The sequence below is a fragment of the Daldinia decipiens genome, assembly GCF_022478715.1.
Source record: "Daldinia decipiens strain CBS 113046 unplaced genomic scaffold F4813scaffold_5, whole genome shotgun sequence".
In the NCBI taxonomy this organism is placed as follows: domain Eukaryota; kingdom Fungi; phylum Ascomycota; class Sordariomycetes; order Xylariales; family Hypoxylaceae; genus Daldinia; species Daldinia decipiens.
In genome coordinates this window covers 697,202-709,327 of record NW_026054548.1, presented here as the reverse complement: position 1 = coordinate 709,327, position 12,126 = coordinate 697,202, and the positions used below count along the sequence as shown (strand labels likewise).

Genomic DNA, 12,126 nt, shown 5'->3' with positions numbered 1-12,126 from the left:
CTTTCTTCTTTCTTCTGTGATATGTAATACGCATCGCCAAAAAATCATGCCACGTCCGTAGCTACTAATATACCAAAAACTTCAAATCTGATGCTGACTTAAATGTTGATTGGCGATTATTCTTGTGATTGTTATTTATTATAGCCAACCTAACTCGAGTTCAACAACTCGCAATAGAACCGGAACCTGGAAATTGTACAGTACATTTGAATTACAGACTAGGTATTGTAGCTCGCTATCCGCCTTGCGCACATGGGGATTTATCATCCCTCAAGCATTTTCTCGTCTCAGACGAGAGAAAATCCGTCTCATTCTCTTTACCTTCACCTTCTTATCCCCTCCCCTCCTCATCAACGTATTGCTCCATCTATGTAAATACCTGTGTATCTCCCTACCTCCCCGCCTTCTCATCCTCAATCTCCCTCCTCAACTGGTCCAAAACCTGCATCCGGCTCGAGAGATGCGCCTCCAAGCCCTCGATCTGCGCCCGCACCGTCTGCAAATCATCCTCGACAACACGGAGATTGCTCCCCGTCTTCGCCTTCCCCTTGCCCTCTTCTATGTCCCGCAATTCGCGACGCTTGTAGTCGAGCAATTGCTCGAGCTCGCGCTTGACGAGGGCAGGTTTGGTATCCCGCTTTCCGCCACCCCGGCGAGCATTCGCATCGGCTTCTACCTTTGCCATGCGGTCCTCGATCTCCTGCAGTTGCTTCTTCAGGCGCACTTCCTCCCACTGCTCGTCGCTCTGGGCGGAGCTGAAGTCGGTGCCGGAAGCCTTGAAGCCGCCGCGGCCGAGGCGCGTCAGGTATTGATCGCCAAACTTGGCCTTACGGCCGGTCGACGTGTTTTCGTCGGCGCGTGCGGCCCAGCGCGAGGCGGCAGGGTTGTTGCGGGCGCTATCGACTTGGTAGTCGATTTGGTTGCGCTCAAAGGAGGAGCGTAGGGACGCGGGTACCGTGCGCGGGATCCGGTAGCCCTCGTGCCGGTTATTGAGGATGTGGAGGAAGGCGAGGCAGGCGTCCTTGTTGACGGTGGACGAGGCCGACGGGTTGATTAGGTTCCAGGCTGATCGGATGTCGGTGTCGGGCACGTCGAGGGATTCGTATAGGTCCTCGAGGGAGTTGACTGTTGTTCCTCATCCTTATTAGTCTTCGCTGCTTCATCTCTCCTTACCTCTTGTTAGAGTAGAATGATAGAAAAGGGGTGAAGACAAAATATGACTTAATATGACTTACAGGCTACTTCTCCTCGCATGTCTCGGCTCTCCTGGTATATTGATTCATACTTGGCTTTATCCTGGGGGTTCATGTACCAGTCGAAGCTATCCTTGAGCCCGGGGGTATCCGAGTCGTCGTCAACTTGTTCGAACTGCACTTGCTTGCCTGTGAGGGCGCGGTTGGCCTGGACGAGATGGGCTTTAGATTCGGGGACGAGCCAGTCTGGTAGCGTCGCTGGCACATCGGCGTATTCCTGTTGATTTTCAGTCCATGTTAGCCGCTCGCTTCGGTTCAGTATAGTTCAACATGCTCGGAACATGCTCGGGGACGGGGGAGAAGTGAAACAAGGAGAGAACCAGGTATATAACTTACACCATTTACTATGTCGAAGATGATGCGCATAGCCACACAGAACTCCTCAAAGTCGAGATTACCATCGTTGTCTACATCGGCCACATCCCATACGCGCTCGAGCTGGTCGTCCCGCAACCCACTGTTCTTCAGTAGCGGCGCCGCTTGCTCGCCCGTTAGATATTTGCCGCCATTGGTCCTGGTTGTGAATATGTTCCAATACGTTTCGATCTCCTGAGCCTCGATGCGAGGTGCCATTGTGAGGCACTACGGAGTAAGGATGCTACTCGTCGTGTAGATATTCGTATATTCTTGCTATGCTATTCCATTGATAGGCGAGTTCGAACAAGAGAAGGGTTGTTTCGTTGGCTGTAACTAAAGCTATAGGTATTAGATGTTTGTATGAGGTGAAGTAGTTAACTCTGTATGAGGTACCTACATGTATGTAGGTAACTTGGAATTATTCGTTGCCGGGTCTCATGCCTGTAAGCTGTAAGTTGAGCACATGCAACTAACCGTTATCCTAAAATATTGAGTGGGCCTGGTCCGTCAACTTTAATTCCTTGTTGATACATACCTAGGTAAAAGGTCGCGCGTCAGCTGTGGCTCAGTTGTACAGTAATAATTACGGCCTTTGCACTTAATAACACTGTCTTACAATTCTATGTACTATGTAAGGAGTATGCGAATTTGTGGGACTCGTAGACTGACCGGAAGACGTCTAAATTCGTATGTACCTAGTCACTAAGCGCATCAATATAGATAGTCTGATGTATTGCTGTAATTTTATCATTCATTCACCTCTAGGAATCGAGTTCCATAACGATTCCTTTATATCTCTGTGCGTGTGGCCATCGCTGCTCTGTTTAATCCCTAATAATGGTTTACATTTTCCAGACACCCTGCCTGTTCCTCCATCCGCCAATGTCGTGGTATATCATTTAGGCCTTTATGCCTCCGAGAACCACCGTATCTACTAGGTATGAGCTAAGAGACCGCCTCCTTTATAATTAACCTCCCAAGGCTCAACGCAATCGTAATTAAGTGGGTATCACGTAACAACTGCGGTGACGCTGGTACCAACAACTCCTTCACTCCCAGGTACGCTTTGCTGTGCTGCTTCCACGAAGCTAGGCCGCCATCTTTGCAAGTACTTGGCAGCTATAGGTCTTGCGTCTTCATAGTCTGTCCAGATGTCCTGAATAGCATCTAGTGCGAGATCTCTTACGGGCGGGCGCATCATCACTAGGTAGTATAGGGTCGTGAGAGTAAGGTTTACCAAGCTTGGATCTCGACATAAGGTCTTAACTTGTGAAAAGATGGCTAGGTTGAGTTCGGGCAGCTCGCTTAGGAATCGTGTGAGCACCTTGTCTTGAGAATGGAGATAAGGAATGAATCCGTCTAGAAGACGTAATGTCCATTTCTCGTAGTAAATAGGGATATCACTCGGGACAGGCGAAGATGACGCTGACTGCTGTTGAACATTATCGTTGTACCACTCCTCGCTTAACCAGGACACGGCCACCTCGATACGCTTTCGGAAGTCCTCGAGAACATAATTGAAGAGCTGCTCCCGAATAGCATCGCTCAGGCGGGTGGTTGAGAGAACTCCTTTGGTATCTTCATCTTCCTCCGGGATATCAAGTCCCGCATTGGCCCTGGTTGCCAAGCGGGTTATCACTGTGATCCAGGAGTCTCGGTCGTATGAGCTGGCTGCAAGTCTGTTGATGCCAGCCTTGGCCTTCTTGATGGCAGGATCCTCGAGAGTTCTCATCGTACCAAACACTCTTGTGACTGAACCTTGCCCTACTTTGGTAGCTTGTTCAGGGTTTAATGTTGGCGGCGGTGGTAACCGGAAGGTAGGTAATGCAAGGCCACCCAATGCCGGCTTCTCTAGCTCATGGCGTTCATCCGCGGGCGAAGAATCAAGTTTGTTTAGAATCTGTTCGGTGTCCTCTGCCGTATAAAAATCAGGTTCATAGTCGTCTTCGTCTTCCTCAACATCAAGTGGCGATGTCTCGGGGTTGACTGGCTGTGGTTGGGCTTCGTACAGCGTTGTTAAACGATCTCGTACACCCTGTATCTTGGTAAGCCATAGTCATAAGGTTGTGCATTGCTTTGACATACCTGAATAGCACGATCTAAGAGCTGGGGGTCTATACGGGCAACGGTAGTAACACTGATTCTGGCGGCAATGGGTGCTGGGACATTGTTACTGACGTCGAAGTGCTTCAGACCATCGTTACTAGTGAAGGTGAAGACTTCTGCGAGGGTATGGGGCCCTGGCTTCAGCGGGGTGATTTCGAGTTGCGGATGAGGTGGTGCAGTTCCCGTTCGTTGGCGCTTGGCCTCTATCCCGTTGGTTTGCTCTGCTAAGGCTCTTTTACGATTACCTTCGTCGAATATCTCGGCTCGCGAGCGCATAAGACGTTCGATGTATTGTTGCATACGGCCGACTAGCGGATTTTGCGGGTTCCTAGAATGATATTAGTGATATAGACAAGCATTGGCCATGTCAAACTCTTACCGTCTGGACAGGTGCATGAGCAACATGCGCGTGGTCTTCTCCATTGATTTTATAAGAACCTTCGTCTTGGGAGTTAAAGGCGAGTTCGCAAGCTTTAGTGGGTTGAAGTTAAGAACAGTGTTCACAATCCTATTTGACGTAGCTGGTCTGTTTCGGACGAGAATAGATAAGGTGTTCAAAGTGGCATCTACGATTAATGCATCGCTAAGAAGAATTTGTCAGTTTTTAAATATGAGCGTGATACTTGATCATCTTATCTTACCTGCTATTGTCTTGCAAAATTCCAAGCATTCTGTCCAGGAGTCCTGACGCTTCGGCTTCGAGTTTGGGAGCATCAAGAATGGGGTGGCTTGGAGGAATCATGACAAGCGATATATCGAGGAGATCGCCACGCTGTATAGAATATTAGTACTAGTTGAAGAAAGTGAATAAGAGATATCCCTACTCTTGGTTCTGGGTTTATGCTCTGCGTTTGCGCAAGTACGACCCGTTGAGCGAACTTGATACAGCAAATTCGGATGGTTAACGGAGCAGTGTCCCATATTCGTAGTATCCTGCTCTTGATAGCAGTCATTCGCTCCCATGTGTGCGTGTCGTAGGAGTTGTTAATACTAGGACGATCAAAAAGTCAGCGCTGTGGACTCTGGAATACGTCATTTGATGAATGTGGTTCTAGAAAGAGGGCGCATAGGCACGATCTCGGGAGGCATAGCCCGCCGAAGTCTACGAGTTTACAGGGACCAATCGGGAGAAACCTACATCCATCGTAAGGCCAACGGGTATATACTGGCCGCCGCCTGAATGACGCCTCTCAGAACTATGACATCCTGGTTGGCATCTTCCACTAGCAACTTAAGTGTTTCCAATACTACTAGAGACAGAGTCTCTTTCTGGCCAGGTGCGATAGCGGGTGTCGCAAATGCTTCGGCAAGGAATTCAGCACCCCATCGTCGGAATTCCACTTGCGCTGAAGGTCCTATGATGGGGAGTGTAGCTTGAATGACTTGGGTGTAATAGTTCGCATTACCTAAAACAAGCTTCCGGGCACCTTCGAGCTGGCGGATCTGGTCCTGGACGGAAAGCTGAGCTGCCGCCATTGCGATTTATTCAGGTAGACCTAACCAGGCCCAAGCTTTTGTACAAGTCGAAAAAGTTGAGATACAGTGCCTTGACAGAGCATGAATAGTTGAACTGATATCGCTAGTATTTGATATGATCCAAGTTAAAAGAACAAAGACTTGAGATTGAGTATCGAGAATGTGGGAGGGTGGGAGTGCGTGAGGGTGTCGATGTTACAGATTGTATTGTGGCGCGTCGTGTGTGCTCGTGTGTGTTCGTGTCTGCCCGGTGATGTCAATTAGAAGATCGCCAGGTAAGTAGCCTGCATCATCATTCATGATACGCCAGCATCAACAATTGAGAACCATGCTTGTAGCTGGAGATGATTTTTAATAGGTTGAGGTTTCAATGATTTGAGATAAAAGTTAGGAACGTGGGATATCTTGAATGGTGTAAAGAGAATTTAGGAAAGGACGTGGAGAAAGAGATTGAGCATCTATCAACTGGTCGCGACTGAAGAGAAAGCTGCTTCAGGGCGCCTTCCGCATGTATGTATTTCAGATTGGAGACTTGAAAGAAAGCTTCCAGGTTGGGTCTTCTAAATCACCATGAATACCTAGGTAGGTACCTCGACATGTACCTAGGTACATAGTGTATGTATATATGTACTTCGTACTTTCCGTGTATGTAGGTACGTGTTGGTTAGTACTATTTTAGAGTAGTGGCTTGCACTACATACATTATGTCCCTAGGTAGGTATGTATGTATGTACATGTACAGAATGCACGGGAGGCATACATGTACCTTATGTATGTACCTTAACCTATGCGGTACATAGTACCTGTAAGCTGCAGCACTTAAGCCGCCGCATCGTCAGACCAAGATTTGCTAATACAGCATTTAAAGCATTCTTCTACCTACAATGCGCCTAACTTCTCAACTTCAACCTTTTCTTTAATACCGTATTGCACATAAGAGGAAACACGCCCGACTGGGCAAAGAAATCATAAAATGGCTGCTGGGTATGCTCATTGGCAAAACGAGACTATGGCATTTATATCTGACAGCCCTGTAGATTCGGAAGCTCCTCATACTACGATAGACGGTTCAGACAATCCCCCGCCCTCATTCGAGCACGACGACCTTACCTCTTCAAGAATGCCGTTGTTGGGTCTGCCGTAGCGGCGTTTGCAGTTGGCGTTTGTGAGTGATTACTCGTAGTAGATATTTCGTCAAGGAAGACGGTGCCGATTTGCTGATCTGGTTACTTATAGATGTATACACCATCAACGTCATCGGACAGGACGAGTTCGAAGATGTAAAGGTCCCTAGCGCCCCGAGTCAACCCGAGAATAAATAAGTACAAGTGGTCTATCATTGGACATAATGCTATCAAGGGAATAGGAAGGCATAAGAGAAGTCCACGAAATATACGGTTAGTCGGCTTCAGCATCGGCATCGGAGATAATGTCTATAAAGTCGGGACTACGTTTTCCATTTCAAGAAAGGGGTTGTAAATGAATATACACTATGTGGTATCGCGGCTTATGTCGAGCCTATGAACGAACGACGAGCCCCCCTTAAACGCCAGAATGTGTGTCTATAAGAGACAATCCGAACAACATGTATCATAGAGATCTTCCCATTCTCTACAGTCCTTTTGAAGACGCCACCCGCTAGCAACGCAACATACCGCAAACATGATAAGATCACTTCCGTACACCAGTTGGAAGCCTCTATTGTAAGCCGTAACGCCAAATGCAAAACATATGCACAGGGTATAACGTCCCTATTTCCTATCTCGCAAGATTATTCAACCCAACGATATACAGCATTGCTGGCCACCCGACTAATTAGTCCCGAATGTGCGCCATGCTCTGCCCACCCGTGAAAATGATTCCTCGATAAATGCGTATCATAAGCTACCTACCGGTTGACTGTTTTCATGTCTCGTAGCTGCTTCTGCTGCCCTCATGCTGCGCGCTTTAGTCTGCTCTAACAAAGTGGCGGCTCGTGTGACTTCGGGTGAGGTAGAAGGCTGTCTCGGTACGTTCCTCTGTGTCCTAGAAGGCCCATTGGAGGACTGAGTTGTCGAACCATTGGTAAACGGATGTGACTGATGGTGTCTCCCGGATCCTGACGATACGCCTGGTATACTACTATGCGCATGAGCTTCGTGTTGGGCCGAGGCTTGTCGTTGGAGAAGATGGGCATTTGATGGATGATTGGGGTTTGCCCATGGGGTTTGTTCGATAAACTGCTCTCCTGCAGGGCCAAGACTTTGGCCGAACGGCAGCCCACCGTAATCCACATAAGCAGGCCTATGTACTTGGTGTCGAAGCGATGGCTGTCGATTTCTCTGATTGCATACGGTCAGTAACGCCATACACTTGAAGTTGTTAATTTGCGACGGCTTACATTTATCGCTTCGAAATCATCCTCCAGATCTTGCATAGTTGCGCCCCTCATCTCCGGCGCCGCAGGCATACCTTCGTACTTGGCTATGCCTGACAAAATAGCCACCTCTCTATTGTATGCCAGTGCGTTTCTAGTGCGCTGTGCAGGGTCAGGAGGGAATCGGAGGCCGAATTCAGGTACATTGTTGGCTTGCTTGCGGCGCTCGTGCTGGATGTCATACCACTGCTGGCCGAGCTCTGCCAAGATCGTTTCTCTCGACTCTCTAACAGACTGGAAGAACTGAGAATGGATTTGCGATCGCCTAGAGACCGCCCATCTCTCTAGAGACTCTACCTTGAGTTCTAGCTCTCGGTTTGCTACACGAATTCTTTCGTCTCTTCGTGCGTCTATGCATTGCATCATGGCAAGGTACTCGGGGTGCGTTATGGTCTCGGATCGTAGCATTACTTCTTCTTGGTTCAATTGCTCGAGTCGTTCTTCGTATAACCTAAAGTAGTATTAATAGATTGGCATCGCAGTTGTTAGGAAGTAACAAAGCTGACCTATCTCTAAAAGTTGCGAATCGTTTTTCGATTGCGGTTAACTGGTCAAAGGCCGTCTTCTTTCTTTCGACTGGTAAGTGTAGGTTAGCACGGGCTCTTAGACATGATCGAAACGATAGTTTCATACGTTCTTCTTCGTTTCTATGGGCTGCTTCTGCTTCCTCGTCCACATCGGCTTCAAGCGGCTCGTCCTCGCCAGCATGAGCACCGTCATCTTCGGCCACCGGATCACCAACGGCTTCTTCCGGCGGTTCGTCGGCCTCAATAGTCTGCTCTGTAGCTTTGAGCTTCTTTGAGCCACTGCGCGTCTGCTTCTTGGGTACGGCCTCTTGGTCTGACTGGGCGTTGTTGGTAATACGATCTATACTAGCTAGGACGGTGATGGCTTCGTCGGCCGAGGGTTCGCCGCTATTCGTATGTGTCGACGGGTCGTCTTCATCGGCCATCGGAGTATCGCCATCTATGTCCTGCCGATTAGGTGTAGGTACTGAACCAATACGCTTTTGCAGTAGTTTTGAAGGTTCGGAATTTTCAATAGGCATAGAGGCTCGTTTTCGCTTTCTGCTTTCAACTTCTTGTGTGGCAGCTTCGACTAGTATATCTAGGATCGGTGATTGGCGCCTTTTCAGTGTCTTTGTCTCTTGCGCCGGGGGGCTGGAAGCTATTGACATTTCTTCGAAGAAGGGCCCGTCGTCTTCATCTCTACTCTGCCCAGTCCTCGTATTGTGCCGTCGCAGTTTACTCGGGGTACGCTCATAGACTTGCTCATCCGCTGACCTTTTTAGAACTACGTCCTTATGTCGGGTAGGATTTCGGGGCGTGTCGTAGAGGCGTTCAGTCTCAGCTTCGGTATCGTTTGCGTCGGAGAGGTCGTCTACCGAGCTTGCATCTTCGTTGTGATTGTCGGGAGTAGCAGCAGTTAGACTATGCAAGTCCCCTGGATCGCCATCCTTATCTTCGACGTCACTCAGCGGACTTGAGCCATCGTCATCGGAGAGCGGTTCGATCGGTGGGGGTGGAATGGTAAGCGGCGCGGGCGCCGTGTCTCCGGTTGCCATTTTATTGTAATAATTAATATCCTCTCTTCCTTAGCCAGGTATGACTTCCACTGGTATGGAAGATTAAAGGTGGATTTGGCGAGAAGGGGAGGGCGCAGTTGTGGTGGTAGAATTGTCGGATGAGTTTTTAGAGCTTGGAAGAATAGAGGCAGAGGTAATGGAAGGAAAGTAAATAATCGGACGGGGGATGAAATATTGAGTAAAAGGTAGAGCTTTTGGCACGACGCCGCGGTTAGGCGATTAAAGGGACATGTATTACGAAACGAGTGTCTGTAGATTTGGGTGCTAGGTATCGAGAAAAAAGTGATGTAAAGGTGGTAAAGGTGGTGATCAAATGGGGGAGGGTTCTCTTTGCGCGCAAGCACCGGCCGCTGGCAGCACTGACACCTTAACTGTTACCCCCAAATAAACCCCAATCTCTACGTACGGCATCTGGCAACCCCGAACAAAACCGCTTATCGATAACACACGCGTGTCAAAATGGTCCGTGACTACCTAGGTACTTAAGAGGTATCAACGTATTTTTTTATCCGATATCGAACCTTATTTCCAATCCAATCCAATCCAATTCAATCAATTGATCCACCACTCAAGCTTGGACTCGATAAGATAAGATACGACCTAAGGTACCATAGACTTTTTTTTTTCTCAACTGGTCGTACGCGCAACCGTGATGCAATAAACTTCACTATTAATACTATCAAGCATAATAACTCAAGTAACAACGTGAAGATGGCCAAATCGTAAGTTTATCATACCAATTTTGCTGCTTTTGAACATGTCATATATTAACAGTGGTTAGAAAGCCTGGTTTAACAGCATCAACGAAAGCTATCGACCCCACCCTCGATGCTCTATTCGCAAGTAGTGTAAGTCGTCTACTTACACTTACATCTTGTACTACGACTAGTAGAGTCCCGCAAGCTGATTGATAATAGGCCGGGCCTGTACAAGTTCCCTCAAAGACACGGTACTCAAATCTACTTCCACACAAAGAACGGAAACCTTCACAAACGTCAAATGATGAGGGATCAGGTTTAGATGATGAATTGACCGCCGGTGGTGAAGAGGTTGACGATGAGGTCCTGAGCGACTTAGATGACGATGCCGAGGGAGGTCTTCCTTCAGATGAAGAAGTAGTGTCAGACAATTCCGAGTCCGCAGAAGAGTCACCAGCGCCGCAAAAGAAGGACCGTAAGAGGAAACGTAAAGATGAACACGACGACCTAGAAGATAAATATATGCGAAAAGTGGCCGAGGACGAGGAAAAGGAGGCGCAATCTGAAAAACGCCGCAAGGGCGAAGCCGGTCAGGCGATAAACGGTACGACAACCGAAGTAGCGGAAGACTCAGACGAGGGTGAAATCCCGTTAGTTCACGAGTCCCTCCTTGCGAAGACGGATGATCATACGGATGTCGAATTAGATAAGGCAAACCGGACTCTATTTCTCGGCAATGTTTCAGCTGAAGCTATTTCTTCGTCCAAAGCAAAAAAGCTTCTGATATCTCATCTTTCATCACCACTATCAACGCTAGACTCAGCTAGTGGGCCGCATAAAGTCGAGTCTTTACGTTTCCGCTCAACGGCATATTCTACTGGCGCGATGCCAAAGCGTGCTGCATTCATTACCAAATCCGTCATGTCCGCAACGACGAAGTCTACCAACGCATACGTCGTCTACTCAACCCCTCTTGCTGCACGCACTGCGCTCAAAGAGCTGAATGGCTCTGTCATTCTCGAACGCCATATCCGGGTGGATAGCGTAGCGCACCCCAACGCGGTGGATAATCGAAGATGTGTCTTTGTAGGAAATCTTGGTTTCGTAGATGACGAAACAGTCATTAATACCACTGCTGAGGGGGAAACTACAACGAAGAAGCGCACAAAGATTCCGGCTGATTTTGAAGAAGGATTATGGCGAATTTTTGGTCAGCATGCTGGTAAAGTAGAGAGCGTCCGTATTCCCAGGGATCCCAAGACACGCGTGGGCAAAGGTTTTGCATATGTGCAATTCTACGATACCAACGACGTTGAATCAGCTCTGTTACTAGACGGCAAGAAGTTTCCTCCGATGTTGCCACGGGTGTTACGCGTATCTCGCGCAAAGGATCCGCGAAAGACAGCCCTTGCTATGGAGCGGACACAGAAGACTAAACTTGAGGGCTTACATAGTCAAGATAATAAGTCGAAGAGTACGAAACATAAGCCAAAGATAACCCCCGAACAGCAGTCGCAAGCAGGCAGAGCAGGGAAGCTCTTAGGAAGAGCCGCAGCAGCAAGACAACGTCACGGAGTCAAGGGCGAAGGAAAGCCACGCAAAGAGAGAAAGGAACCGGCCACCGTCGAGGCCTTCAAATCCCCTGAGCAAATCATCTTTGAAGGCCGCAGAGCTAGCGAAAAGGATGGCAGACCCGCAGATCTGAAATTCGGCAAGACTAAAGGGAAGAAAGGCGTAGTCAAGGCAAAGACGAAGAATCGAGGGGCTAGGAGAGCAGCCGAATGGAGGAAGAAGGGGACAAAGTAGAATGCTATCTACCAATTATTAACATTGATGCTCTATAATTAACGTACTGCCTTGATACCCAAAATTAGCTATGTACCTACCTAAGGTAGTAGAATCATTCACATTATTACCGAACCGCAGTGGCCGAGCTGCTCGTGATATATGAAATACACCTACCTAGGTACCTAGGTACCTACTATTTGTAGATACATAGGTAGGTAGGTAGGTATGTACTACCTAATCCAATGAAGAAAAATCTAATCGTTTAATAATTTAAGCTAACTCACGCTAATGCATGTTTGGCTCTACTATTTTATGTTAGGTATGGCTTAGCAGCTTAGCAGCACTTGTGAACAGGTAGGTCCTTGTTATAAATAGCTGTTTTGTTTTTACCGAAGCGGTGAAGCTTGATAAATCCGCATTTTGCAATGTTTTTGATCCGTCGGCTGT

At 48.1% G+C, this 12,126-nt stretch overlaps 5 protein-coding genes across 5 annotated transcripts; 2 read left to right on the top strand and 3 right to left on the bottom strand.

Moving 5' to 3' along the window:
• Window positions 1-18: 18 nt before the first annotated feature.
• Window positions 19-2,007, bottom strand: F4813DRAFT_348645 (actin cytoskeleton-regulatory complex protein END3). The gene is made up of 3 exons (XM_049242105.1): window positions 1,590-2,007; window positions 1,236-1,470; window positions 19-1,125 (listed from the first exon to the last, which is right to left on the bottom strand). Exons 1-3 carry the CDS (start codon window positions 1,824-1,826, stop codon window positions 392-394), a joined length of 1,206 nt encoding a protein of 401 aa, XP_049102846.1. The 5' UTR covers window positions 1,827-2,007; the 3' UTR covers window positions 19-391.
• A 259-nt stretch (window positions 2,008-2,266) lies between these two features.
• On the bottom strand, window positions 2,267-5,715 carry F4813DRAFT_348643 (uncharacterized protein). The gene is made up of 6 exons (XM_049242104.1): window positions 4,855-5,715; window positions 4,541-4,706; window positions 4,358-4,488; window positions 4,096-4,299; window positions 3,696-4,044; window positions 2,267-3,645 (listed from the first exon to the last, which is right to left on the bottom strand). The coding sequence occupies exons 1-6, from the start codon at window positions 5,190-5,192 to the stop codon at window positions 2,620-2,622; spliced, it is 2,214 nt and encodes a 737-aa protein (XP_049102845.1). The 5' UTR covers window positions 5,193-5,715; the 3' UTR covers window positions 2,267-2,619.
• A 295-nt stretch (window positions 5,716-6,010) lies between these two features.
• F4813DRAFT_266581 (uncharacterized protein) lies at window positions 6,011-7,044 on the top strand. The gene is made up of 3 exons (XM_049240326.1): window positions 6,011-6,176; window positions 6,230-6,357; window positions 6,429-7,044. The coding sequence occupies exons 1-3, from the start codon at window positions 6,166-6,168 to the stop codon at window positions 6,512-6,514; spliced, it is 225 nt and encodes a 74-aa protein (XP_049102844.1). The 5' UTR covers window positions 6,011-6,165; the 3' UTR covers window positions 6,515-7,044.
• On the bottom strand, window positions 6,842-9,337 carry F4813DRAFT_266577 (Sds3-like-domain-containing protein). The gene is made up of 4 exons (XM_049240325.1): window positions 8,242-9,337; window positions 8,115-8,184; window positions 7,573-8,059; window positions 6,842-7,513 (listed from the first exon to the last, which is right to left on the bottom strand). The coding sequence occupies exons 1-4, from the start codon at window positions 9,170-9,172 to the stop codon at window positions 7,070-7,072; spliced, it is 1,932 nt and encodes a 643-aa protein (XP_049102843.1). The 5' UTR covers window positions 9,173-9,337; the 3' UTR covers window positions 6,842-7,069.
• Window positions 9,338-9,768: 431 nt separating this feature from the next.
• F4813DRAFT_348639 (uncharacterized protein) lies at window positions 9,769-11,826 on the top strand. The gene is made up of 3 exons (XM_049242103.1): window positions 9,769-9,915; window positions 9,975-10,041; window positions 10,111-11,826. The coding sequence occupies exons 1-3, from the start codon at window positions 9,905-9,907 to the stop codon at window positions 11,695-11,697; spliced, it is 1,665 nt and encodes a 554-aa protein (XP_049102842.1). The 5' UTR covers window positions 9,769-9,904; the 3' UTR covers window positions 11,698-11,826.
• The last annotated feature ends 300 nt before the right edge of the window (window positions 11,827-12,126 follow it).